At 47.3% G+C, this 26252-nt stretch overlaps 3 protein-coding genes across 22 annotated transcripts in view; 2 read left to right on the top strand and 1 right to left on the bottom strand.

Moving 5' to 3' along the window:
- LOC8052029 (E3 ubiquitin-protein ligase TRIM33) overlaps positions 1 to 6828 on the top strand; it is a 123532-nt gene extending 116704 nt beyond the window's left edge. For 9 of the 19 annotated variants that reach the window (XM_040504682.2, XM_040504681.2, XM_040504680.2 and 6 more), the window contains 2 exons: positions 4960 to 5156; positions 6645 to 6828. In XM_040504682.2, the coding sequence (XP_040360616.1) occupies positions 4960 to 5156; position 6645 (198 nt within the window). In that variant the 3' untranslated portion in view covers positions 6646 to 6828. Of the gene's footprint in view, positions 1 to 898; positions 911 to 4959; positions 5161 to 6644 lie in introns of those variants that run through there. The other 10 variants (XM_040504674.1, XM_040504676.1, XM_040504667.1 and 7 more) reach the window with 3 other exon arrangements.
- Positions 6829 to 10677: 3849 nt separating this feature from the next.
- LOC8052028 (60S ribosomal protein L5-A) lies at positions 10678 to 11780 on the bottom strand. Its single transcript, XM_002434005.4, has one exon. The coding sequence runs from the start codon at positions 11605 to 11607 to the stop codon at positions 10714 to 10716; it is 894 nt and encodes a 297-aa protein (XP_002434050.1). The 5' UTR covers positions 11608 to 11780; the 3' UTR covers positions 10678 to 10713.
- Positions 11781 to 12146: 366 nt separating this feature from the next.
- The window catches only part of LOC8052027 (myotubularin-related protein 13), a 90270-nt gene continuing 76164 nt past the window's right edge, over positions 12147 to 26252 (top strand). The window contains exon 1 of one of the 2 annotated variants that reach the window (XM_029992427.3): positions 12147 to 12320. In XM_029992427.3, coding sequence (XP_029848287.2) covers positions 12266 to 12320 — 55 coding nt within the window. In that variant the 5' untranslated portion in view covers positions 12147 to 12265. The remainder of the gene's footprint in view (positions 12321 to 26252) is intronic. The other variant, XM_029992428.3, reaches the window with a different exon arrangement.

The following is a 26252-nucleotide window of genomic DNA, read 5'->3' as shown; positions in this document are numbered from 1 at the left end:
AGTTTGTGGGAAAGCGCATCACATCAAGCTTTGTGAGTCAACAGGGGGCCGGAATACACACATGTCGGTGCCTTTCGTCTCTTGCGGACGCCACCCAAAAATGCCCGGAGCTTGCGTCATCATCTTCAACTCCTTTAAACAAAATGTCAGGATCTGCCTCTGCTCTCCGCCGCCGAAGAAGGCTTGTTCTGTTCTATCAGTGGACAAGGTGATAGCCACTGTTTTTTTTGGGATTCGAAAGGCGTGCTGCTCAGCGATTTTCTTCACAAAGGGCAAAGAATGACCGAGAACTACTATGCAGCCCTTATTCATTGTTCGCTGGATGCCATCGAGGCCAAACGTCGCGGTATGCTCTGGAAGGGGGTTGCTGTTCCATCGGGACAATGTGCCCCACTACCGCACTCCTGCGGCGAGGCCTGCCATCCACTCCTGCAGCTTTTCTCTGGTCTACCATCCAGCGTACTCGCCAGATCTCGCCTCATCAGACTTGTATCTCTTCCCCCAGCTGAAAAAGAAGCTTTCTGCTGTTAGTCATTGATGCTGTGACCCGCTTTTTGAAGGACAAAACTTCCCACTTGTTTTTCGAGGGGATCTAGATACTGGAGCATCGTTGGGCAAAGTGTGTGGACCTCAAATGGGACCATATAGAAAAATAACGCAAGTTCATGCGCCTCTGTCGCCTTCCTCTGGGTCAGGCCGAGAACTTTTGGGATGCACCCGAAATATATAGTGGATATTTGGGCGGTTGCCAGGGTGCAATGGTTTTGCGTGGTTGAAGCAAACTTTGTATTCCCGCTAGTGTTTTCCTTTTCTCGCTCTATTTGGTGTTTTGTGTTGCAGTGAGAGAGCCTTTGGGTTTCTCCAACGTGTATTATTTATTTCTCTCCTCTTTCCAAAGGTCAAGTCTGGGGTGAGAGCACCTTCGTTAACTCTGGTCGGGTGAGAAAGGCCCCGCGGCCTTAGTGGGGGGTGGGAGGGGCGGAGGGCAGGCGCTCTGGCATCTCTAACGTGCTTCTGGGTTTGGTGTCCGAATTTTCTGGGCTTTTCTGAATGGTGGCTCCAGACTTGCACATTCTCTCTCTCTCTTGGCTTGCTTCTTTGCCGTCCGCTCTCCTTGGGTCTTTTGGTCTGTTTGGTGAATGTTTCTGGTGGTCTGTGTCACTCTCACGCTGCATTGGTGCGGTGAATGGGGCGGGTTTGCTGTTTTTCACGTCTGCTTTTTCTGATCATCCTGGTGCATCCTTGAAAAGAGAATGATTCAATGTCATGGTCCTCATTATAGCACCTGTCATGGCCATCATTTGCCCCAGCACAGTTTCACACTTCAGCATGAACATCATCACCATCTATTTTCTTCTGCCCTTGCGGACAATGTTTCGACAGACTGTGCACGTTGCCAATGGTGTTTACCTGGCGAGGTTTCCTCGTCATCACCGCTCCAGTCTGCTGCCTGCCAACTCTGTGCTGGCATGCTTCCTGAAAAGAAGGTAGCAGGCGGCACGCCAGTGGGGCTTTTGGACGTCTGGACCCAGTGTGATTCGTAAAACCCTCTTCCTCAGTTACGTTCCTATAAGAGGCAAAGGTTTTGCCCTCGGGAGTTTTTTTTCTAATGCTGTTGCACGCTGGCAACCTGGGGTCGTTTTGATTCAAGACTGTATCGCATGCTACCTGTGTAGCTTGAAGAATCGCCAGAAGCGGTTGATGCTAAGACGATTTTGCAATATTTCTCCTAGATATACCAGTCGGCCCTTGTTCGAGTCTCCAGCCAAGCAAATGAAACCAGGCGTAGTAAATGAGACTCTGTGAGGTCTCACGCTAATTCGTTCATCTGGGTCGAAATATTTTGTCACAAGGCCGATATAGCGTGAGGCTGCCTAGCGAGGCCCTGAGAAATGTCTGCTTAGGAGACGCATTTGGATGTACAGAAACTTTGACTGAGAGAGCAAACAGGTTTCCTGCGCTAATTCTTCAATATCTTTATCAGACAAACTTCCACAATGAAGACTTTAGTAATGAGGGATTCAACGTCTGCCTGGCAAGATCCATTCAACAAATGGCTTACGGGAGATACTCATAAAGTATGGGCAATCATCAGAATAATATTTAAAGCTTTTGACCCACCCACATCATTAGGTTAAGAAAGGAAAAAAAATTCATAGAATATCTCCTCTACAGTTCATTTCTAAACTCTCCGTCTAAACTTCGATTTGTGGTTCAGATCATCTTAAAAATGTACAAGGGCAAGTCGGTTTGTTCTTTCTTGATACTAGTCGCTCCAAATGCTAAATAAAGACCATTGTTATTATATATTCATACTTTACCACATAGTTACTATACCTACTGAAAGATGTGTCATAGTCACCGTATTAGTTGAAACTCGTAATGTCTGTCGACTTCTTGAAACCCTGCCAGTCAAAGAATGAGTCGTGCTCCTGAAGTCACGTTTCTGGCGGTCGTTGTGGGTCTGCGATCTCGCAGGCACCACTGGACCTCGGTTGGATAAAAGGAGTCGAAAGAATGGGCACCTTGCTTTCCCACTTACCTCGATACCAGCTAACGGTCTTGCATTCGTTGATACTCTCAGCCAGTGCTGCCTATTTTTTTTTTTTTTTTTTAAACAGGTGGGTTGATGTTTTAATCTGTCTACATTCCGATCTGCCTTTTTGAGAGGTGCAGAAGCAGCCAATCACTGTATTCCTTGAAAGCGACCTTATACACCAACTCATGTTTACAAACAAACCGGAGCGCCCCTAGCGGACGCCACCGGCGCCGCGCATGCGCAATGGGGGTGTGGGCAAGAAGCTCGCCGTCGCCCATAAACAAACCATTGAAATGCGATGTTGTCGGCGTCGGTGTGAGTCCCCCTGCCCTTTTCCGCGTTCGAATTGTTGATTCTACGTCTTCCTGGCGATGTCTGACTTGTTTACACCACAAAACTTCGCATCAATAATGTGTCATGTGGCGATTCATTTTGCGTGGACGCCGCAGTATGTACTATCGGGGAAAAATGAAATGCGAACAGAGGAGCGCGTGGCTCGCAGTACAGGCTGCGCCGCCTGGAAGTGAACCTAGGGGCGAGGGTGCGTGGCCTACTTAGATGTGTTCACGCCCCTTGACAGGCGTTCCCCCAGCTTCGGCAGTGCGCCTCTCAGTGCGCTGGAAGCTGTCACCGCTATGTTTGCCTGCTCGGTGAGTGCGGCGAGCTTCTTTGCACCGCACGCGCTGAGCCAGCAAAGATAGTGGTGATAGATTTCAGCGCACGAAGAGGCGCACTGCTGAGGCTTGGGGAGCGCAGAGCGAGAGGCGTGAACACATCGAGGTAGGCCACGCACCCTCGCTCCTAGGCTCACTTCCAGGCGGCGCAGCCTGTACCGCGAGCCACGCGCTCCTCTGTTCGCATTTCATTTTTCCCCGATAGTACACTAAAACCTGATTCGCATGATGAGATCTCGCTCGCAATTTTCATTCACGACGCCGCTCGGGCTGCGAAAGCGTGAACCATAGCTGAGATGGTCGACGCCGATACTCAAAATCGCAAGCAGAGTTGGACCAAGTGAATTAGGCATAGCAAGTCGGTGATGGTCACTGGTAACAATGATCAACATCTCCTTGTATGTGCTGTTTACATCGAGCCTGCTTACCAACCTTCAAATTTAAGTCTTTTGATGCCTGCACTTACTTCTTATCGCAAGTACCGGGCCAACATTTGCTCTACGGGCCGGCGTCGTCTAAGAGAGCAGACGACAATTCGAACGATCAGGCGGCCGTTTGAACTTGAAGACGCACTGAACGTAGTCCGCAGGTGGTCCACACAACTTGACGGTTTTCTGGCGTTCATGTTGGAAGAAAACAAATAAATCTGATGACCACAAGTATCCGTGAATTCAACCCAAAGTGCTTTCCGTCCAAGCAATCGTTGTCCGACAGCGTCTGCTTTTTCCTTTTCACGGCACATATCCAGATTCTTGGACGAACCGAGCATGTGAAAACTGACCTTCAAACCTTTCTCGACAATTTTGGTACGGCCCTAGTCGCGGCGTTTTGACGAGAAGGCAAATTTTTGTCTGGTTCCTTTCAAAACAAAGTAGGAATACTCGTCTGGCATGGGGACTTCTGCCCACAGCCCCAGACCGGAAGTGCGATTGACGTGCCACCACCGCGTCGTGACGCCACAGTGTTCAGTTCGTGTATACCGAAGACTCGCTCTACACTAAGACATGGAGCCCTATGTTTCGCATGTCGAGTGTGTTTTGGTGGGGACTGCAACTCTGGATCTAAGTGGGTTTCTTAGCTTTGTCGTTTGCTGGGCTCTTTCTGTACTGGATCGCAACAATGAACTTTCCGCACGCTTTGGTGCCAAGGCCTCTGGGACGGTTGATCGGCGTGACAGGTCGACAAATAAGACCCAACAATTGGCGTCGCTTCCATCGCGCCGCGTTCGAAAACCACGAAATCCGACGTCAATAAGTCGTCTGCAAGCATACCGTTGACACTTTCCTCCATTGTTCCCGTTGCACAACGCAAAGGAACTCGAGCGATCTGGAAAGCAATGCCTCCGCACGTAACGGGACTCTGGGCGAAAGCCGGCAAAGTTTTGAACTGGAAGCGGCGTTGCATGGTAGTCTCGCGCAAGCACCCTATTCGCCCTTTTTCGCGCAAGTTTGAACCTGGCGGTGCCAGTGTGGAATCAGCCCTCAAACACTTCTGGTCCCGAAATAGACGACGGGTTTTGCGGAATTTTCGAAATAAAATCTATGCGCCGTCTCGGGGAAATTGTTGCTCAGGGCATTTTCAGACGTAATTCACTCCTACAGTGAAAGAATGGAAAGCAACAAATTTGGAAATATAACTGATAGATTCCGAGTTTGTTGCGTTACAAAAAAGGGCGGCAAGAGCTGGGCAGACGTTTGGGAGAGACGTGCGGTTGCATTGGTGGCGGTTCTCCCCTCTCTGGAGCAGAAGGATTCTCAGGTATGCCAGCAGGCAAGGACTCTCGAGCGGGACTTTGACGCCCTGGTGAACAAGTACCTCCCGGAGCACTTTGCGGAGCTGAGGGACGCCCAGGCGGACCCGGTCCAGGGCTACGACTCGGACCCGGAGAAGCGCAAGAAGCAGCGCGTGACCAACTCGCCCGAGAACCCGGTCGTCGTGTCCTGGTGAGGCAGCCCCTTGCGTCGCACAACCTCTCGGGCCCATTCACACACTTGCATTTGCTTACGACCTAGTTCGTAACATCTCTGGCTGCCATTTTGTTGCCATTCTTGCCTTCAGCGGAGATCACGCGGGCGTCATCTGTGAGGCGACTCTGGCTCTGCATTTTATTAGAGCGAAGATTTTGCGGTATTTGTGAAATCGAATGTACAGGGTTTTTATTACCACAAAAATAAACTAGGCATTGCCGAACGCTCATTCTCCGCCCAAGGGTAGCAAAAAGGGGACTGAAGATAACAGCAGAGCGTCGCGGGTGTCGAAGTCTGCGTAACAGCAGGATTCGACGCTGGGGCGAGACTGACCCCAACTCGCCACGCGGAGCCCCTTATGTGCACGTGTGGGCTTCTGGAACATTCGCATAGAATTTTCAACGCATAGAACATTCGGAGCTCGATCAGGCGATAATGTTCTCGAACTTACGAGAACGGCAAGTTGAAAGAATAAATAAAAAAACATTCCGCCGACTGGAATCGAACCTAGATCTTCCATGCGACAGTCAAGCGCCGTAACCATTCGGCCACGCATGCGCTCACTCGGCGGCGCGCGTGGCAATATAATGTTTAATCTCCCCTGCGAATTTCAATCCGATCAGTTGAGTATTTCATAAGTTAAATTTCTAGCCAGTGTCCCCCCTCTTAAACGAGCAGTGACGTATGTTGCGACGGGTTTTGCGTGAGAAACGCTCGTAGAGCACTATCTTCCGGCTCGAGGCCAGAACGGGCTGTTGAGCGTTCTTTTGCCGGCTCGTGCTGCAAATATTCGTCGGTACGTACTGGCCATTGTAGGGTCAGGTAGACACTAAACAGCTCCGTGCGAGTGGGCATTTTTTCCCGAGGAGCGCGCGACCAATAGCTTCCGTTCGAACTAGCGCTACTTCTGGAGTTGTCTTTGTGGAGCAGACGGGGAATCCCATCGACGCAAACTGCCATTATCATCTGCTTTTGTTTCACCATAGTCCAATTGAAAGGGGGAGAGGATCCTCAATATGGCAACTGATAACGGCAGTTTGCGTTGATGCTCCACACGGACCAGTCGTGACGTCGGCGCTAGTTGGAACGTAAGCCACTAGTCGAGCGCTCCTCAGAAAATAACTCGCGTGAAGATATTTAGTATCTGCGTGACATTGTAAGAATGTATGATGCAGAAACGTGAACCCGAGTGTTCACCAACGAATGGATTGTTACCGAGCAACCAAGTGGTGACGCGATGCCCGTGTACCAATTTGCGAGCTGAACTAGGCTGGTGTGGTTGTTTCCATAGATGTGCCGCAGCAATGGGTTTCATACTTTCTCGATTTTGCAGCAAGAACCCCCGTGTACTAGCGGTCTATCGCCCTACTGGGCTATATGCGGTTATTACTCGAACCCAGTATCACTTTGTGGTCCCTTGAAGCGCACAGAGTTTAACGGCTGGTCCCGTCTTTTCTGTTCCAGATGCTGGGACCCATGCAATGCAAGAGCAATGCCCTCTCTGAGGAGGGATGCCTTCCAAAGTCTCCATTATTTATTGTTTATACATATCCCTCGTAGTCTTTGTTCCTGCGAAGTCTGTGTCTGTTGTTCTGTTCCTACTTTCTTCTTGGAATGTCGAGACAAATATAAAAGTTAGCCAAGAATTCCTCTGGTCGTCTGTGTGATTCCTGCATCTGCGGCCTTCTTGCATTCAAACGAAGCCTCGCCCGTCCCGCAACTGGCGTTTCCATGTCGGATCGTGAAGATGACTGTCTGGGTCATATTCTTTATATTTCTGTAATATTTGAAAGTCGCGTTCTTGGGAGGAACATTCAGCTATATGTGAATGCCATATCTAAATGTTTCTCAGCGATATAAAATTGAGAAGCTCGAGGCTTGGACATTGTTTTTTTTTTATGAGTCATAATTTTTTTTACATAAAAATATATAATTGCAATTTTTAATATTCAGTGCGCATGTTGTAAATTGTCCATAAAATAAATGAAAATTAATTTAACTTTGCGCCTGCTTTGGTGTGACATTGGCGGCTGTGCAAATTACCATAGTGAAATCTCAGCAATGTTGAAGCCTTAAGCTTCACAATTTTATATATCTATGAAAAATTTAGATACGGCATTCCCATATAGCTGAATGTTCCTCCGAAGAACGTGGCTTTCCCATATATTTATTACGGAAATATCAAAATATGACCCGGACAGACATCTGACGTGGAAACACCCATCTGGCAATATTTTCAGGTAAGTCCAAATGACAAACAGCAACTTCTTAGGTTTTGCAATAACCTCCCATCGGTGGTAAGCGGAGTGTGCAATGCCAGGCAGACATGAATGGCAGCGGACACTAGGAGCGGTCAGAGCCAGCCGAGAGCGAGCCAAGCAACTTTCCGGTTGGGCGCAGCGTCGCGTAATGCATCGTCACGCGACGCACCCTCGGCAATATGATTGGCTCCGACGGGTCCTAGCGTCTGGCCAGGTCCACTTCAACGTGAAACGACCAGTAGTGTGATTATCACCTTAAAGTTTCTCTAGCGGGGCATTTATGTGTGCCGAGATTTTTATGAAAACGCGCACATCAATCCAACAATGAAGAAATGAAGAAGCTCAAAATCCAGCTTTTTTCCACTCAAAAGCTGCCATTTGAGAACTTAGAACGTCCCGCTCTGGGTCACGAGCCACTTTCAACGACGACGCAGAACTCTCTACTTTAAGATTGTGAAGCCGCTTGGGGCCCTATGCTACATGGCGGTACCGAGCGGAACCAAGGGATCTGGACGTCGTCGTCCGCTGCTATTGGTCAGCGCCACGCCGCTACTGATCGCAGCAGATGGCGTTGTCTTGGTCCCTTGGTCCCGTTGTGTAGCATAGGGCCCCTGAGGTGCACATTCATTAATAGATGTAATAGAAGTTAGAATCCATATACTATGAGTTATGCGACTAAGGAAAATGGTTGCAGGGAGTAAACGAACCCAAGCGACTTTGGGCTTCTCCGACATAACATTCTTGCAGTCTTCCTGTTTTGGTATGACTTGGTTTATTTTCCTCAGCGAACAATTTTGTGACGTGTTGTCACCGTTCTTTTACATTTTGCATAGAAAAAAAAAAAAAAAAAAAAAAAAAGATCCTTGCATTTTTGGGTCATAGCAGAAGCCAGTCTTCTGGTTTCCAGTTTGGAGCCAACTATTTGTTCTTTGAGGGAGGAGGCATTGTGTTTTTATAACAAAGCTACAAACCTTTTCATGAGAGAGGGGCAGGGCAGCTGGAGCTTCCTTGCTTCCCAGCGACTACGTCCAGGCGTTTAGTTATATCAAAGTATTGACCTTCATTGAAGCAACACTTCTTTTGCAAGATTTGTGTGGGACAGTTAGTATTGCCAATGTCAAGAGCACCAATGCCCAACGCAGCTGCAGACATAATTCGATACAGCTACGTTTTTGCAGATTTAGTGCATGTATCGGCAGATATTATTCGTTTTACAGCGAAGCTGTTATGCGCTAGGATCTGGAGAAAAATGCATCTGCGGATGTTGACGGAAAACTCCACATTGGTCGTGGCAAGTGTGAATAAATAAAAAGAGGTGGCAATCAGTGTGAGTCAGCCTTTCTTGGCATTATTAGATAGTGAGGTCCTGATCCCTTGTTATCATCTCTAGGCGTCTTCCTCGAGGTCGTCCTAGGCATCGTCCTCAAGGTCGTCCTAGAAGTCGTCCAAGATCTCGCCCAAGAGGACGTCCTAGAAGTCGTCTAAGATCTCGCCCAAGAGGACGTCCTAGACGTCCTCAAGGTCGTCTTAGAAGTCGTCCTTGAGGTCGTCCTAGAAGTCGTCCTGGACGTCTTCTTAAGACTGCGCCCTCAAGGTCGTCCTAGAAGTCCCGAGGTCGTACCAGACGTTGTCCTCTAGGCATCGTCCTAGCCACTGTATTGTGGCCGTGTAACTTGCGTCTAAATGTTCACTGGCTGCCGGGTTGACTCGGTGGAACGTCCATCGCCTAGAGGTTATCCTGCTTTTCTAGAAAGATGGCTTTCTAGTTCCGACCTCTTTTTGAAAGACGAGCCAGTAGTTAGGCAGGGAAACTATTTGAGCTGCCTCAGTACTCCCTTTTTGGGAAAAGCTTCAAAAGGTGCTTTATGAATATGAAGAGCACACTATTCTGGGAAACCAGAAGACAATTTTATGGCTCATTTAAAAAAAATATACTTTTACAACAAAAAGAGAAGTGCTACAAATAACCTCGCAGTTCTTACCGTTGTTTGTAGAAGTGATAACTGGTTGCTTGGGCGACTGATAACTGAGGCTTTTCAAAAGCGGTCTGCAACTTCTACAAAAGTTGTCAAGGGCTCCACACACTTCAAAGCTTCCGATATGGATCAGGTGGGAGCTGCAGAGCAGCTTTTCGCATCATCTCGTAGGTTTGATTTTAGAAACGTGTCACTTCTATATTATATATTTCAGTCTGTGACAAATCTTTCATTCCAAGCCTCGAGAAAATTCAGCCCGTGTGGTCCACTTGAAATTACTTTTTTTTGCTCGGTAAACTTTTGTTAAAGCACCAATGGTGTTCTAATTGACCGGTTAAGAGTTCAGGGGAAGCCCCTCATTCCACTTTAGCAGAGCAGGGACCCTGGTCTACACTGCAAGAAATGTAGCCAGTGCAGAGACTGCTGGCCTGGGGTAACCTGCATCATCCAAGAATGACCCACGACCACATGCTGGTACGATACTCATCCAGATGGAAATGGGCGGGAGTGGGGACTGAATCCAGGATCCCTGGGCTCTGCAGAGCAAGCTTATGCTTCACATGCTCGGAGCTGCAGCGAAATTCCCCTTCAACCCACTGGCCCCTTTTTCGGGAAAAAATAATGCTGGAACTGGACAAGCAAGTTTTTAGAAATGAAGTTGTACTCCAACCAGGCTGCAATGATTTTTCAGAGATTAAGTACAGCCCAAAAGGGGCTGAAATAGCTTTTCAAGAATAAAATGATGCATAAACTTGGTTGAAACGAAGTTTCATGCCAAGCATGAGCCACCTATTTCGAGCTGCTCTACTGCAAATTTTAGATGCATTGCCAGGAGTGGCTGCAGGGGTCCTGAATGGCTCAGCCAAAGGTGATATAACACGATATTGCATGTCAAACACAAACCACTTATGGGCTTTGAGCCAGAGATGTTCCTGCACTACTGGAATGATTTTGCAGGTGTATGAACACACCCATAAAGAACTAGGAACTGACTAATTATTCGGCCATGTGCTACGACTGTGGCAGGTCATGCGAAGAAATGATAGAGGGGCATGAACAGCAAGTTGCCCCAACTGGTGTTTTGCCCTCAACCAATGCATCATGTGCTCCAGAGCAAGCATAAGCCTAGCTATGCACTTCCATATGGCTGGCTGAGCAGTGAGCAAGTACAGGCCATCCAGAAAAGGCTACGCGTTGCAAAGCGCCCTCGTTAAACAAGCGAGCCGCTCACCCAGCGGCTTCCAGAAAACGAGGTCCCAGTGAACATGGCAGCTTTTATTCGCCGTTCTCGCCGGTCTAGTCGGCCCCAGCCTCCAGCTTCTTGATGTACGAAGCCTTCTTCTGGGCGATCCTGTTGCGGCGCTCGGACAGGGTCATCTTCATGCGGGTCCACCTCTTCTTGACCACGCCTGGACGCACCCCCTTGGCCCTGTGCGCCGGGTCCTTGCGGATCGCGGCGTGGGCCTTTTTGTAGATCTCCTCGATCTCGTCCGCGGTGACGCCCAGCTTGTTGTAGCGGGAGAACTGGCGCTTGTAGGCCTCTTCGTCGTCGTCCAAGAGCACCTTCATGTACTCGGCAATGTGCTGGCCGTAAATGTGCTTGCGGTGCACCTCCGCGTTGAACTCCTTGGACTCGTTGTCGTAGCCCGGGAACCGCTTGTTGCTGTGCGGGATGTCCATGCCTCCGTCGACGGCTCCCTTGAGGGCGCCGAAGATGCGGGCCCCCGTGGTGGTACGGGCCAGGCCGACGTCGAGGAAGCAGCGGAAGGCGCCCGGCTGGCCGTCGATGCTCTCCACGCAGTAGTCCTCGCCGTTGGCCTCCTCCTGGCCCTTGTAGATCTCGTCGAGCTTGAACTTCTGCAGCATGCGACGGGCGAGCAGCAAACCGGTACAGTAGGCGGCCGCATAGTTGGTTAGGCCTAGCTTGACACCGTAGCGAGGAAGCTCGTGAGCGTACGCTGCGCACACGATCACGTCTCCCTCGATCCTGGCGTATGCGACCTGGCAGATGATGTCGCGGTTGGTGATGCGAACGATCATGCGGTACTTCGGAGTGTTGTACTTGTTTTTGTCTTGAACGACGAGCCTTCGGCGGGCGTAGTAGTCGGTCTTACCCTCTCGCCTTCGCTTGAACTTCACTTGAAACCTCTTGAAGTAAGCCTTGTTTTTTACCACTTTGACGAATCCCATGGTGTTGATGTATCGTCCAGCGCAGGTTTTACCTGCGGAGTTATGGTTCGAGTCGGGTAATCAGCACTTCGTATCGGAACACGTGGCTTATTGCGCCCAGCCTGGCCGACATGGAACAGAGAAAGGATCCTAGTCACATCCAAGACAGACTATCTCGGTTGTGTTTTAAACGCACACCCAGGGGGCAGAAGCGACGTGCTATAGAACCTAAGAAAACCATAAACGTTTTAATAAAATTAGGGTCGTCATCACATCTCAAACTTAAATTAAAAAAATTAGAATTTAAAAAAAAATTACGTTTAATGTTTATTAATTAAGTAAGTTCAAGCGGGAGGACTAAAACACTAAAACAAAACTTTCTATGGACGAAATCAAACTAATGACATCGCAGCTCCAGCAATTTAAGTGACGTTCTCACAATGGCAAAGGTTCAATTTTGAAGCGGTTCTAGCGCTGAACAAACGAGCGCATTTGACTAAAAACCATAGCTAACTGATCAAGCAAAAACTCAAAAACGGGAAATGAGCGCATTTCACAACTTCCTGCACGCGGACTTGGCGCGCTTGACGCATGCGCGCTCGTTCAATCCCCGGTGGGAAGATGGAGACGCAGGCTGGCTTGGCAGCTCGATGGATTGCCGTTTTTACGTCAATGTAGGATGTCCAGGCTCGCAGACTACTTTGTGGTAGTCGGATTCGACCATGAGAAAGAGCGTGAGTGCACTTTTCGCACATCTCGACCCCGCGGCACTTTGTGGCACTCGTGTCTTCGCCACTGCACGCCACTATGGGGTTTCCTGGGCTAGCGACAGCCGATAGCAGACCAGTCAGTTTAGGCTTAAAACCTAACCATTTCAACTGTCTGTGAGCACCGCAAAAGAAAAAAGAGTGCGCTTTAACCTTTTCTCGCGGTTTACGCTGCTTCTGGTAACTCTCAGAAGCTTCCAGGGTCGTACCGAAGGAAGCCGTACCACGCCGCGTTCGCTACCATGTCATCGCGTTCAAGCACAGCTCTGGGTTTGCAAGTTCCGGGGACGTTTTGAAGGTACTTTCAAAACAAAAGCGCGTAAACTTTTACGGATATGATGTAATATGTACACGTAGTTAGGCAGAAATGTTCATACGCAATTTCTCAGGGGGAGGGGGAAAAGTTTGATTGGAGAACTAGCGGACAAGCAGAGAGCGATTTGCGGGCGCTGAGAGCTGTCGCGGGGCGTGGGGATTTCGACTCATCCGAGTTTGTTCCGCTAATTTGAGCTGATGAGATTTTTAGGCTGCCTTTAAAGGGCACCACGGTGGGCACCACGCCGGCCGATCTCGGACTTCGTGGGTACCGTGTGGCTCGCATCTTTGCAAAGATTTTCTGACCTTCAAAAGGAGGTGCGGTCCTTAGCGATCCACAGCTTTCTCTGCCGCTCGATTTACATCGGTTTATCGTAGTTGTACAATTATTTAGAGCATACTACAAACCGGGACGGCCTTTCTTGTTTGAACCAAGGTTTTGCTCTTGTTTTTTTATGTATATATATATTATGATTATTGTTCGTAAGCGTGAGTTATCGTATTCTGTGTCCGCGCCCGGCACGCCCCATTTTTAAACTCGGCAGACGCTCGCATCTTCGCATCCGTGATAACTTTTTTTTATTTTTTTATTTTTGTGCAAGTATGATATAGTATTTCGTCTTTAAATCGGACAGTACCGTAGTCTGATTTCGCAAGTATGCATATGTATGAAGTGAGGAGTGTGTTAAAATAAAATAAAGAAAACAAAGGAGAACCTAGTAGTCGCGCACGAAAAGAAGAGAAAAAGGGCGTAATCAGGAATTGGAAAACGAGTGAATCGAAGACTGGGTTAAGCGGGGCACGGTGCTGTAGGGCGGTCTTATGTCGTGTTGTCGGGTTCCCGGAGGGGGGCTAAGGCGATCTCGTAAGCCTTTATCGCTTGCCATTCGACGTGACAGTTTTATGCGGACACAATTTATCGGCGACGCGCGCCAACAGACTCGCGTCTCTTCGGGCCGGAAGGCGAATTTGACCCAATTTGTCCGCGACCGTAGCCCCATTAAACGTGCTAATGGATGGACGTTATTAAAGGGTGGCCAGACGAAGGTCGAAGCGTTCATCGAATGACATAATTAATGCCGGTGAATAGACGAAAGCCCGAAATGTTTGGAAAAGGATGGTCAGTGAGAGTTCGATGACCCCGATGTCAGTAATCATCAAAGGACCTAAGTTTTTTTTTTTGTTTTTTTTTTGTTCCGAAAGGCGATTTCTCAATGTCCCGCCGTCTGCTTTCTCTAACGGAACTATTGAGGCGCTCTCAGGTTTTACGCACTTGGTATTCAAACGTTGTTTCTCAAGAAACCGGTACCTTGATCTGGCAGCTGTTGGACTACATTTGCGAAGAGCTAAATAGTTGTAAAATAAAATTGACGAGATTTTCTTAGGAACAACGGGGTTGGCCTTCACTGTCTTTATTTTTTTATTTCTCTCGTCTGCTTTCGTGGGAAAAGTAGTTTTCGGGCAGGAAGCGGGAAAAAGTAGTTCACGGTAGAAGAAAAAAAAAAAAATTGCGATCGCTTTTTTTGTCAATTTTTTATTTTATTTTCTCGTAATGCCCGTGTAGGATTCCGCCGAGCGTTGTTCGGCGAAAAAAATGTTCCGTTGTCTTTTTGTTCCGTCAAGGCGGTCAAGGTCCCTTCGCTTAATTCCCTTCAAAGTGTTGGAATCTGGGATTATCGCCGAAGATCAGCTTGAGTGTACTATCGTGATGCAACTAGTAGACACATAATATATATATATATAAAGTGGCCAATGTTTACAAATGCTTCCGTTGATGTATAGTAATGCTTCCGTTGATGTATAGGCCAAAGTAAGGTGCGCGGACACAGCAGCCGTAGGATGGTAAAAATAAAATTCTAATTTAATGGCGAAAAAAGTCACTCAAGAAAAAAAGGTCAAGTCCCGAAAAAAAGTTGTATTAGTTTACGGGAATAATGAAGTCTAGGTAGAAGAACTCTAGTTACACGGAAAACAAACTTGAAAAAGGACGGAATAAATGTCAAAGTTAAAACACGAGAACTTACAAAAATAAATAAAAAAAAAAATAATGAATAGAAATAAGAAAGGGGCCTGGACGTCAGGCTCCTTTCTTATTTCTATTTAATATTTTTTTTATTTTTTTTTTAAAGTCCTTGTGCCTAGCCTTCATTATTCCCGTAAACAAATACAACTGTTTTTCTGCACTTCACCCTTTTTTCTTGCGTGACTTTTTTCGCCATTAAATAAGAATTTTATTTTTATCATCCTAGGGCTGCTGTGTCCGCGCACCTTACTTTTGCACATATATATATATATATAATCTACAGTATATATGCAGGGTGTTTCACATGGGAGTGACAAGAATTCCTAAAATTAGTGTACTCGAGGTAAAAGAAACATTTTCTCGGGATCGCATTACTCCTGGTGGCGGACTTCAGAAAACGCGCGATACTTACTAATTTGTTCGGTAATGTACTAAAAGTGACTATTTAACTTTTTTTTAGTGAAAATAGACACGTGGCTTCAATTAGAAACTTGCTGAGCGTCATCGAAAACCCCCTAGTCAGTAATTTTCAGAAAGACTTGGAGCGCGGAGCGCGTAAAGTAGCGTAGTAGTGCGCTAAAGTTACCACTCGTGGAGCAGGGAAGTACAAGGCTAGGGCTTTTGTAAGAGGCGGAAAAATTGCGCGGGCTACTTACCGCGACCGCTAGCCTTGTACCTGCTCCACGAGGGGGAACTTTAGTGCACTACTGCGCTTCTCACGCGTTCAAAGTCCTTTCTGATTTGGGTGTTTTCGATGACGCTCAGCAAGTTTCTAATTGGAACCATACGTCTAATTTCACTAATTAAAATGTGAATTGTCATTTCTTAATTAATTAGCGAACCAATTCTTACGTATCGCGCATTTTCTGACGTCCGGCACCAGGAGCAATGCGGTCCCGAGAAAAAAAATTTTTTTACCTCGAATAGACTAATTTTAGGAATTTTTGTCGCTCTTGCGTGGAATATCCTGTATATATATATATACACATCCTGTGTATATATACTTTTTTTTTTTCATGCACATATATTTTTTTCGCGTGTTTGGCCACGCCTGTTCCGGCTGACATTTTTATTTCGCCATTGTTCTTTCGTTTTCTTTTTTTGTCGTCCTTCGGTTTCTGCGAGCGTTTGAGAGCGACGCATTCTGCGCGGTGGTGTAGCTGGAAGGTTCCGGGCTGCTGTTGACCACTGAAAGCTAGGACTGCGCAATGGCCATTTTCCGCTAGCCAACGGTGTTGGACCATCTTATTTCTAGTCGTCTCTGGCTCCCTGGGGGAACACTCGTTAGATCGGAATAACAGGAGATGTTTTCTCGTCCGTTTCAGGAGAAAGTGCATGGTTAGAATTAAATTTTCATCGCATGCGTAGAATGAATGCCAAGTGAATTGCAAATGATAAGCGAACAGGGCAAGCAAATGTTGCTACGCGAGAGGCGCCCATGTTTTTGCTCCCATGTGTTTATTTCCGTGTCTCTCACGGCGTAGTATTGTACTCGATCATTTGAGTTCCTTTTCATTATTCGGCGCGGATGGTGTAGCTCCCGTTTTCGGGTTCAGTTGTCCACACTGTCGAAGCGAGTTCGCGAAGCAGACGACGGGCCAAAGTGGCCAAAGCGTGGCGGGCAGGCGCTCCCGGCGGCCGTTGAACCCGTTGCGTGGCGGCGGCAGCGAACGTTTTGAGCATCGACTCCGCCCGTTCTTTTTTTATTTCTCATCTGCCCGATTCACCGCCGCTGTCGTCTTTGTGTCGACGGCGTGACCGGTGGCGCAGCTCGGGCGAAATCCGGTGGCGCGCTTCTGCTCTGGGCACCGTTATCGCCTCGTCAGGGACAGCGTCGCAATACGTAGGACAAATCGTACAGATGGAGTCGCGATAACACTTCCGAATCGCGTGTCCCTGTGTACGGGTCCATATCACATGAGCGAATGACGTTTCAGCGAACAGCGACATTTGAGCGAATCGACGTTTTAGCCAATAATTGGGGCGCGCGTTAACCGCGTTAACCCATCCGCCGCGCTGCGCTTAAGCGGGAAACACATGTACGACGAAACCTTCCGATCCGACGTGCGGACTGCCGGAATGACCTTGGGGGGAGAGGGTTTTCGTAGCATCGGAGAACGTTGAAAACCTTCTCCTCCGACCGTCGTATTGCGCGGTCGGACGTCGGATCGGACGGTTTCGTCGTACATGTGTTTCGCGCTTTACGCCGCTTCGCGGCGACAGTCTGCGGGCATTCGCTAAAACGTCATTCGATCAAGTGACCCCCTATATACCCTATTTCCATAGCGTAATAGACCATTTGCTATACCCCCCAAGTGCCCCGGCCCGCGCTAAAAGAATCATGGGAACGGTGTTCCTTCAGCCCCTTAGTGATCGGGAATTTCAACCCTATTCTTGGTTACGCAGGTTTTGAGCGTAATTCGGAGTCACTCTGAACAGGCGCCTGATATACCCCAATGACCTCTCATATTGCTTTTAAAATTTCTCCTCAATGTCAGCGTTCTTGATACTGCGCCCTTCAACCTGGTTAGGCTGCAAAAATTTATTTTATTATTATCATGCTGATATTAAGTTAGAAATGCTAAAAATGCTATAAATAGCCCCGCGGACTCCGAGCTAAATTCTGGTTTTTGTTGTTGTGAATTTTCGACTTTTTAGGCAATTTCTGCTCAAACAACAATCGCGAGAATGATAATATTGTAAGAGATTTCTGCAGCTCAGCCAGGCTGAAAGGTGGACCGCCTGCGCAATATCAAAAATGCTGACGTTGGCGAGCAATTTTAAAAGTGATCTGACAGGTCTTTTGGATATATCAGGTGCTTGTTCAGGGTGACCTCGAATTACGTCCAGAAACTGTGTAACCACGGGGTTGGTCGAAAATTAGGAGCTGGAGGAACACCGTTCCCATGATTCCTTGAGTGCGGGCCGGGGCGCTCGGGAATACTGCAAATGGTCTATTAATTCGAAGTAGTCGTCTCTCTTGATATATTTTTTTATAGTGTAGTACACACACGATCGCCTTTTTCCTCTTATAATTGAAATCCCGTCGACAAAAACCTGATTTGGGGCAGGAAGACAAGGTGCAGTGTTCGTTCTAATTGATCGATTGATTGGGGCTTTATGGCGTGAGCTATGTTCGCATAATTGATCGAGCTGTTTTCGCGCTCACATTGTCGCCCAGTAATTCGCCAGTTGCGGAACGCTGCTTTTGCGCGCCATTCTGTGTCCAGCGTGACAGGCGCGGTGTTTCACGGACGCTGCTGTGGTTGGGAGCGTGCTCTGGTTTTTAGCGGGTCTGGCGTTGCGGCCCTGACGGGGGTCGACAGAGCGAACAGCTCGACCGGTTCGATGACCTTCGACGAGATCGGGCAGCCATTTTTGTCCCTTCACGCGGAGCCCTTTGTGACGGCGTTCGCACTCATCTCTCCGAATCATTTCTCTCGTCCGTCTGTGAAACGACAAAGAGCTGCTTTTGAACGCTCTTTGTGTCGTCTGATTAGGGAGTTCTTAGCGCAACGCTCTCCGGAAAGGCTCCAGTGTCTTCGGTGCCGAGGGGGGGAAAACGGTTGTTCCGATAACAGGGAGTTTTCGTAGATCGTTTCCGCTGTCCCGCAACGCTCTCCGCAAGCAGTTACGCTAGCCGGAACTCCACAGTCAAGGCCATCGGCGCGCCGGCGCAGTAGCGGCTGCTTCGTTGCGGAGGGCTTAGCGGAGGGGGAAACGCGGTCTACGAAAACTCCCTAACGATACGATCTCTCCCTATTAGGAAGGTTTAGTAGATTCTTCCGATAACGATACCCAGCCGACGCTTTTGCCCATATGGGCATCGGTTCGTCACCAGGTGGGTGCTTTATCGTAGACCGTTCCGATGACTGATAACTCCGCCGCCGGCTATGCTCATCTATCGTATCGTTATCGGGTATCGTTTTGGGGGGTATCGGAACGATCTATGGAGTTTTACGAGGTCGTTCCGATAACGATAGCTGATACTCCGCCGTTGGCTTTGCGCGTGCATGGGTAAAAGAGGGGGGGGGGGGGGGGGGGGTATGAGAACGATCTACTAAAACTCCTCATTGTACTGTTTTAGTATAGCGTTGCTGCTCTTGCGTACGCAATAGTAAAGCGTACGCTCAAAAATACCCACTCGGACTGATCGTAGTTGTGCGTTGCGGAAACGTTGCCGAGTGATCATCTCGCATATCTCGTTCATTCAATATTCAAGAGCGCCATCAAGCTCCTCGAAAGAAATATTGAAAATGAAGACGTTTCCAATCCTTTTATTTGAAATTAAGCCAAGCCGCAGCTGCCTGGTCAAGCGCGCTTTTCTGCAGGGTACGGAAGGTGTACGAGTGCGTAGCCAAACGCGATCACGGAGCCTCCGTTAATCGCCCCCTGGAAACTGCACCTTTCATCCATGCTATCGCGGGAAGAGATCCATGACCTACTGATGTCTAATGCACAGCAACAACTTAACTGTTTTTTTTTAGAGAGAGAGAGAGAGAGAGAGTCGTTAGTTTGTTGGCGATGAACTGCGCGAAGAAGAGGCTTAGCGTTGAGCAGATCGCAGCGTTCACGCACATTGCGAACTGCGAACATTTTCACTATGCGCTCCTTGAGCTGCACAGCGGGTTCATGACAATTAGCATAGCCAAACATTCGGGTATGGCTCGTGTTCAATCAGATGTGAACACGAGCCATACGGTGATGAACACTGACGGTATATAATTAGCTTCAGATCACATGGCCGCTTGTTCTAATAGAGCGTTCAGAAGCTGTTTTTTTTTTTCTTTACTTTTTCTGCGTCTGTCATTGAGTGGAGAGGAAAACTAACGGGTGTTTTGTAAGTTATCAAAGTCAAAGATTAGCTCTCAGGGGTGTACACGGCTGCTTGAAATGCAGAGGAAGCGTTTAGCTACCAATTCTCCAGGAGAACTCCAAAAGAACGATGGTGTGCGAGATCCGTTAAAATGTTACGAGTATTCTTGTACACCAACTTGCCCCCTCCAAGATGTAATATTGTACAACCGAAGGCCCTCGTTAAATCTCCAACTTTGTTGTCCGTGTAGCATTTATGCTTTCTAGCGCTGGTGAAAAAAGCAAGCTCAAGAGGCTTGCAAAGACAGTGCGACCGGAAGTCGCTTGCGACGCAAGCTGCAGTTCATGTTCGTAAACAGCAAAAGGGTCTATAGACCCTTTGACGAGGGTGTCGTCACCTTGAATCGTCGTCACATCCAGTATGGACCGTGAAAACATTGTTTTGCCGTCGCCACGCCAATAGAAGTCATTCAGGATATAAGCGCGTAACCGTCACCCATCCTCGTTTTGCCTCTCCTCTATTTTTTTACTAGTTACAGGTTGAAGCGTTTTATTATTTTTTCGTCGCCCATACCGAATAGGTGGGTGGGGACGAGAGTACACGAGAAAGGTCTACACCAAATGACTGACGAAAGAAAAGCAAATGCACCGTACTAAAACGTTTTATACGTGAAAGGCTAGTGACGTCACTCCCCTCTTTGCAAGCTGCCGTCGCCGCGGCAGCTTGCGCAACGGTCATCTCTACCGGGAAACGTATGCGGGGAGCGCTACGTGCTTCGCATTCTTATCAGGAGCGTGCCTTATCATCAATAGACCCTTTCCGAAATTCACTCTGGCCACTGTGATCACTATCATCATCATCTGAAAAATGGCATATGTGCCATACCAATGGCGGCTTTCTAATTACTGATGAAGGAACATGTTGAAGATACTCCTAAGCTGAGGATTCGAGGCCTATATATTCTAGACGTTAGCACGTTGCGAAACCGAAATTGAATGCAAGCGCTGCGTAAGTGTTCGTTTCTCTAATTCGAGCCCAGTGAACCTGTTAGTGGCACAAAATCGACTTCGAAACCCCTTGACTTATAGAACTCTATCAAGGCGTCTGTCTGGGTTGGCGCATCGTTCTGACTGGTTGCATCGTTGTGGGAATCGACACTGGAAGAGATGGTCCAGAAAAACCTGTATAGCGAAAAATTTATTCTCGTCTGCCGTTGACATGCAAAAGTGACGGTGCCCGATAAAATACTGCAGGCTACGGGTTCATTGCCGCCTTTCGTATGGCAAAAGTTAAACCGCCATTTCAGCCACCAGATGGCACTGAATTTCGGAAAGGGTCTATTGATGCTTGTTTTTTTGCTTGTTCTTTATTGAAACGAATGCTAAGCTGTATTCACTTTTCGCTTCCATCGCTAAAGCACTTTTTTTTTTTTTCCTGTAAGGACGACGACGACAAAAAAAAAAAAAAAAATCCAGGAATCCGATTTGTGAGTGATATACAGCATCGCTGTAAAAGGTATTATCTGGAGGAGCATCGAGAAAAGAAAAAGAAAAGCGGGGGAAAGTGTGTGTGTGTGTGTGGGGGGGGGGGGGGGGGGGGGGGGCGAGGAGCCTTAAAACATGCCGTGTTGTAAAGGATGTTCTGCTTCGCATCTTCGGCACAGACCAGACAGAAAGCGTTGGCCTGCAAGTTGCTTTGTTTTCCAAAACAGTCCTGCCAGAGAGCGTGTTTTCGTGGTGCCAGACGCTGGCGCCGTCGCACGAACCTTCTGCAGGGTGCATTTTGGACCACCGGATTTAAATTTTTCAGCAAGAACCAATCCCAATGACCACCAGCATGATGATGCCACGTGTAAACTGTGTTAAACAGTTCAGTTTTCTGCTGAATTAATCCGATGTTCGGAACACTATACTCCGTTCACTCATAAGCTGAGATACAGCCAAAATGAAGCTAGGAGCACGAGCTTCTGGCTTTGATGCATGCATTCCGGACGCGAGTGCTCGTTCTGCGGAAGCCCCTTCGAAGCAGCGGCCTCAAGCTCTTGCCATTGGCTGCGGTCGCAGCTTAACGGAGCATTGCAAAAGTAGATGTCTGAATTGTGAACTTGGGCAGTATATATACATATCACTCCCACGAAGATATATAGCACCCTAATAAAATATTCCCTTCAAGAAACTGTGATGCTTTTTTGGTGAAAGGTGCCGAAAAAAGTCATCAGAGGATATGAAATGTCAATAGCTTTTCATCTCACTTTCTCTAGCTTTTTTTGTTGACTTTCTTTTGAATATAGGCCCACTTTGTAATAAGAAAGACAACAAAAGACTTTCTGTCGCCTCCATATGCTTTTTTCTCTAGCTTTTGTATTGAAAAGCTACAGAAGGTTAAAAAAAATCTTCGCAGCTTAGTTATTGATTTATCATGGGTGAAGAAAGAATAAAACAGTTGAAACAGGGACAACACAATTACATCTTTTGATTTAACAAACTTTTGGAAGCTTACTGTGGCTTTCCAGTCTCCTCCAAATTGGCTGCAAAATAACGTTTTTAATTTTGTTATTAAATGGTGTCCCTGTGGAAGGCACTACTACATGCATCCCATAGCTACACGTTAGAAACGAACACAAGCACCAGGAAGCAATGAACACCAGAATCGCAGTCCCATTGACTGCTCCAGAGCCTTATATAGCCTACATATTGAAGGTAATCATTTGGCCGGTGACCACCTAGCACTTACTAAGATTCCAAGTATTCGATTTTTTTCCTCTAGGTCTGTCAAGGGAAAACAGTGTCGAAGTTCGTGGGTGATATCTCTTACTAAAACGCATTGGTACAACTAATAATAATTCGGCGAAGTCTCTAAAACAACATCCACAAAAACGGCTCTTAGAAATATTATCGCTTCTTGTCACGGTTCGGCCGGAGACGTTGCGAATGCGATAGAGGCGAGGCTGAAAACAAATAATTTACAACGCATTATATTTACAAAAACAAGACGAAGATATAACGGAAAGCATGGGAGTATGTACACAGTAACAGGGGAAATAATACACACACGGTTAAGCACATCTACAGTTCCAAGAAATGAAGCTGTTCGGAGCAGGCCTTACAGTTTAAGTTCGTGGCGTCGACGAACCGAAGCGACTTGCCCAAGGCAGCAAAGGCCCCTGTCTCCTAGACGTCTGAAGGGGAGTGTGGAACCCTCTCCGCGACAGCTTGTGCACAGCAAGGGTCGGGCGCGTCCTGGAGCGTAGCCATGGACCCCATCCGCCGCTTTCTCCCGGTTTCAGTCTTTGATTACCCCTGCTTCGCCATCCTTTGTCTCTTTCTTCCCCTCCTAAAATCGTTGTCTCACCTGGCATGATCTTCTTTCTTCTTGCCCCTTCAACTTCCTTTTATGTCATGACTTAGAATCATGACACTTCTCCTCATACCACCACTGAGGACGAAGCGAGTCAAGGCAGTTTCTCCACTTGCAAATGGTTATTTTGCTTTTCTTTACTAGTTGACTATTTAATATGGTCATTAAAGTCGCTCCATTCACTTACGAAGTCGAACAGCAGGGCATGCCTTTTGAACGCCTAGCCTCCAGCACGCGCCCCATGCCTTCCGTCGTGCTTTGACTGCACGCGCGCCCTCTAGGTGCGCGAACGCCCAAGCGTTGTCAAGGGCAGTGGGCTCGCGCTGGAGCTTTAGTTATCTTGCCTTGTTTAGCTGTTTTGAGAAACTTGGCGACTTTCGACATCTAGTCGAGGTGTACAATGCTCAATAAAACAAGTCAACAGAAAGTCTGTAGCTTTTCTATTCACACTGGCTACGGAGAGTCGACTGAACATTTTCAAAACGAAGTAAACAGAACGTCTGCAGTCATTCTGATGACACTCTCAACAGAAAGTCAGCAGAAGAAGAAAAAAATCAACATGAAGTTAATAGAAAGTCGACAGCTTTTCTTTTGACTCAGGCTGAAGAAAAATCATCAGAAAAGTTTCAGCACAGTGTCAACCGAAAGTCAAGGTCAAAAGAAAGTAATCAAAGTGAACAAGAAGTCAACAGGTTTTCAATAAAAACGCTCAGAAATCATTTTTATAGGGGATTACAGCGCGGCATGACTGATAAAGTGCAGAGTTGTAAAGGGAAGGCCCAAAACAAGTGCGCGTAAAACCGAATATAACATTAGCCTCCCGAGGCAGTATTTTTCCAAGTTTCGAGCTCGTGCAAGTTGCAACGTCCAAATATGATTTATATTAGAAATACCGGGTCTCTCAAGTAGCGGCCAGGCTCTTTAAATCGACCGCGAAATTCGGTTTCTTTTACCCTGTCGCGCTACGATTTTGTACAGCGTTGCCCACAGGTGGTGCATTGTTTGTATAAAATTTGCGAAGAGCGAACTTACCTCAGGAAAAAGTAAAAACAAGAAAAAGGCTTAATTCCTAAGAAACCTCCGCGAAGTCACCGGTCTTCGAACAATAGGGCGTCCTTTTGATTAAAGACCTGTAGCTTCGCTGGATTTCCATAGGAGTTGAGCCTTTTTTCTTTTTTTCCTGAGGTAAGTTTGCTCTTCGCAGATTTTATACAAACAAATTTTATACAAACAAACGAAGGAGTGTACCCGAAAGAAAAAAACCTTTTTTAATTTTGATTTTTTTTTAAACAACATGAAGCAAACAATGTTTACAACAAAGTCCGAATTTTCCGCGCATCCAGACATATGTGGTGACAGCTGGGCTAAGAAATCGAAAAGAGCGCAGTCTATTTTCGGAATGTTGCGATATTGGCTACAAAGATACAAGGGGGGGGGGGGGGGGGGGGGGGGCACTGAGTTGATGGCTCTTTTTACTGCAGTATAGTATAGTTTTTTTTTTTCTATTTATTTTAGAGTTTTATTTGCAAAGCGCATTAGCGGTCCTCGGCTCTGACATCGTAAACCGGAGGTTTGGGGAACGCAGCTACAGAGCGGAATGATCTGATGAGTATAAAGACACAGATATCGATTATCGGATGTCAGTGATGATTAATACTACTATGAATATTGGGGATTGGGTTTATGGGGCACAGCAAAATTCGTTCTTTGGTCAGCAATTTTGCGAGAAAGTGTGTTCGCGGACACACGATCTTAAAAGGCATGTTCAACCGAAATCGGGATTCCACAAAACACGGCGGCAAAAGCATGCAACGGGATGCTACAAACACCAAAACATCACTCATATAGCGATATTTCGAACAGATGACCGCATTCTTTAAAAAAAAAAAAAAAAAAAGAGGAGCCGCATTTGAGAGATGCGTTGACGTCTGGTTTTTTCCGAGAAGGAGAGGGAACGGCCTCTGGTCTTCTCCGCCTCGCCGCCTTGAGGGGGCGAAGTGAAGAAAGGCAACGAGAAATGTTGACGCCACGCGCCTCGTCGGCCTGGTTCATTCTCGACATCTTTTTCCAAAAATACGGCCGTGCATTCGAGATATCGCCTTACGAGTTGTGTTGTAGGGATTGTAGCGTCCCGCCTACATCTCCTGCATTGTTTTTTCCCCAAAATCAAATGACGGTTCACCATCCCTTTAAAGTAAAACGAAGGGCTGGGACGAAAAGAGAAGGGCAGCGGGATGATGCGCGCAGCAGCTGTTGAAGACCTAATGAGACCTGCCTGTCTCATTAGGTCAAAGGTCTGGTAAACTTATAAAAGCTACGCGAATTTTTTTTTTTTTTTTTTTTTTGTGATTTACTAGGCACAATTTTTTCATAGACTGGAGACAAGAGCGAATACCGCGTGAAACTCGACAGATCTAAAATAGAGACCTTTGAAATGATCCAGCCTGCTTATGTCAAAAAGCAGTGAATTGTGCGAGGTGTCATTTCGAAGGTCTCTGTTTTAGATATGCCGAGTTTGACGCGGAATGGATGTTCGCTTTCGTTTTGACTCGCAGTCTACGGTGAAGTTGCCATTTTGCTCTTGCACGTGGTCACCAAAACTCGTGTCGGGCAGCTCCAAATGCTCGGAAAACTTTGGGCATAAGAAGACACGGAGGCCCTGCCTTCTTCGTCTGCTGTGCGCGCATCATAAACGTGCTGGCCTCCTTTTTTTTTTTTTTTTTTTTTTTTTTTTTTTTTAGTTTGCTACAAAATCAGTCTCGAAACTTTTTGATCGCTCCGTGTGGTTCTGTGTCCGGGTGCCCCGTGAAATCTGTTTCTTGCGGAACCAACGCATCATTCCTTCCCACTGAGGCGTCGCAACTAGCCATCCTTAGTCATTCGGACGCTGTAAAGAATATTTTTATGGCGCATTTAATAATATATATATTTCCTTAAAGTAATAATCTGGCCTGCTAAAATAAACGAAACAATTCCTCCGACGAAACCACATTCACCGCCTAGTGTTTTATGTTTCGGGAGAATTACGACGTGTCAATTGACGAACTTGATGTGTTTGCGAGCGAAAAGGAGCAGCGTTCTGTCTTCCAAACTTATTTAAAAAGCGAATGTTTCGGGTAATTTTCGGGCAGAAACAACGCATGTGTGTGTTTCTAGAGGAGGTTTCGCCGTTATTCCGTAAAAATCTTTTACTTTCTTGATTTTGAGAGCGCTAACGGGCGGACAGTGGACAACCACAAACACGAGAGACACGGACTGCGTTCAACTATGTTTATTAGGGAGTTTTCGGAGACCGCGTTGCCCCCTCCGCAAAGCCCTCCGCACCGAAGCAGCCGCTACTGCGCCGGCGCGCCGATGGCCTTGACTGTAGAGTTCCGGCTAGCGTAGC

Source organism: Ixodes scapularis, unplaced genomic scaffold (assembly GCF_016920785.2).
Source record: "Ixodes scapularis isolate PalLabHiFi unplaced genomic scaffold, ASM1692078v2 PGA_scaffold7__128_contigs__length_106722199, whole genome shotgun sequence".
In the NCBI taxonomy this organism is placed as follows: Eukaryota; Metazoa; Arthropoda; class Arachnida; order Ixodida; family Ixodidae; genus Ixodes; species Ixodes scapularis.
Note: the sequence above shows the minus strand (reverse complement) of the source record. Positions and strands in the feature narration are given on the sequence as shown.